Source organism: Hippocampus comes, unplaced genomic scaffold (assembly GCF_001891065.2).
Source record: "Hippocampus comes isolate QL1 unplaced genomic scaffold, H_comes_QL1_v1.1 scaffold39, whole genome shotgun sequence".
Taxonomy (NCBI): domain Eukaryota; kingdom Metazoa; phylum Chordata; class Actinopteri; order Syngnathiformes; family Syngnathidae; genus Hippocampus; species Hippocampus comes.
Window position 1 is genome coordinate 634,375 of NW_017842054.1, and position 1,280 is coordinate 635,654.

The 1,280-nt window shown below is 52.1% G+C and overlaps 1 protein-coding gene across 2 annotated transcripts in view; it reads right to left on the bottom strand.

Moving 5' to 3' along the window:
- Nucleotides 1-1,280, bottom strand: part of prepl (prolyl endopeptidase like) — an 8,206-nt gene that overhangs the window by 1,914 nt on the left and 5,012 nt on the right. For both annotated transcript variants that reach the window (XM_019860135.1, XM_019860136.1), the window contains one exon: nt 728-810. In XM_019860135.1, coding sequence (XP_019715694.1) covers nt 728-810 — 83 coding nt within the window. The remainder of the gene's footprint in view (nt 1-727; nt 811-1,280) is intronic.

Below are 1,280 nucleotides of genomic sequence, written 5' to 3' on the forward strand. Positions count from 1 at the left end.
ACATAAATAAAAATGGACCCGTGATCCTGGTGAGGCTTAAGGGTTCAATAAAAAAAAAAAAAGCGTAAAAGGATTGTTTTTGTTGCTTTTCCTAATTTTTCATTCTGTTTTTCATTTTTTAACTGTTGGAAACGTAATATTAATAACATAGATTAATAACAAACATGTGTCTTAAGTATGACTTAAATTATTGATGGGGAGATGAAGCCACAGGAGACTTGGCACCATTACAGCCATTTGGTTCCATTATTTGTTCGTTTTTTTCATGTTTCACGTACGCAGGAAACCACCTGCTGGCCATGTATAGCATTACAGGCAGCTACAGTTTACCCGCACGATGTGTGATGCACTTATGCATACCTTTTATATACAGTGTGTGTGTGTGTGTGTGTGTGTGGGGGGGGGGGCATTGTTATCAATTTGACGCGGCAACTTGGAGAACCCCTCACAGTTTCAATTTACACCGACATTTTTCAGCCGATCGAGAAATCCGACTCTTTTACGGTCATTTGAACATTTTTTTTTCCAAAGATCAATTTGCAACACATTGCTCAAGGATACGGCAGTATGGCGCCCGCCCACTAACGCAGAGAAGGGCGAACTCGACGTCAGATTTTTGGGGTTGTTTTTGGTTTCGTCTTCAGTATCGGCCGCGACCTTCGAACGGGGCCGCGCGCCTGACCCGGCCGGCCCACCCCCGCATCGCAGCCTCGGATTTGGCGTTTACCTCCTCCAGCACGGCCTCCCAGTCATCGGGTCCCCCGTGGTTGGCTCCGGGTTGGACATTGACCACGATATTAGGTTCCGGGTCTGGAAGAAAGTACAGGGCGAGACAAAAGCCAAAGTGAAGGAGTTTCTCCATCGTTCGACTCGTCGTCCAACTCGGCCCGTATCCGGCTCGCTCGCTCAGTCCCGTGTCCTCGTCCATCCTCTTTGAATTTCGACGATCCGCCCGCCCGCCCGCCCCTGAGTGCCCTGACCCTCCGCCTCATCTCGGCGGTCGCGGCTGTTTCACAAGCGCGGTCTTGACCTTGACAGCTCCCCGGTCCGCGGCGTCTAATCTCTGGCTCTGATACGCTATCTCTTAAGCATGCTAATGGGCCCCCGCCGCCCGGCCTCCGCGCCATCAGCACTTTATCAAATAGACTCCGGAGAGCCGAGATTATGCGCGCAGACGCAGACGCCCCCCGCCCTCCCTCGTGCCGCTGCGGGCGGGTGAACAACTGGGGCCAAGTGATGCGATGAGGTCCGATTAGAAGCGAGTGGGGGGGGGGGGGGGT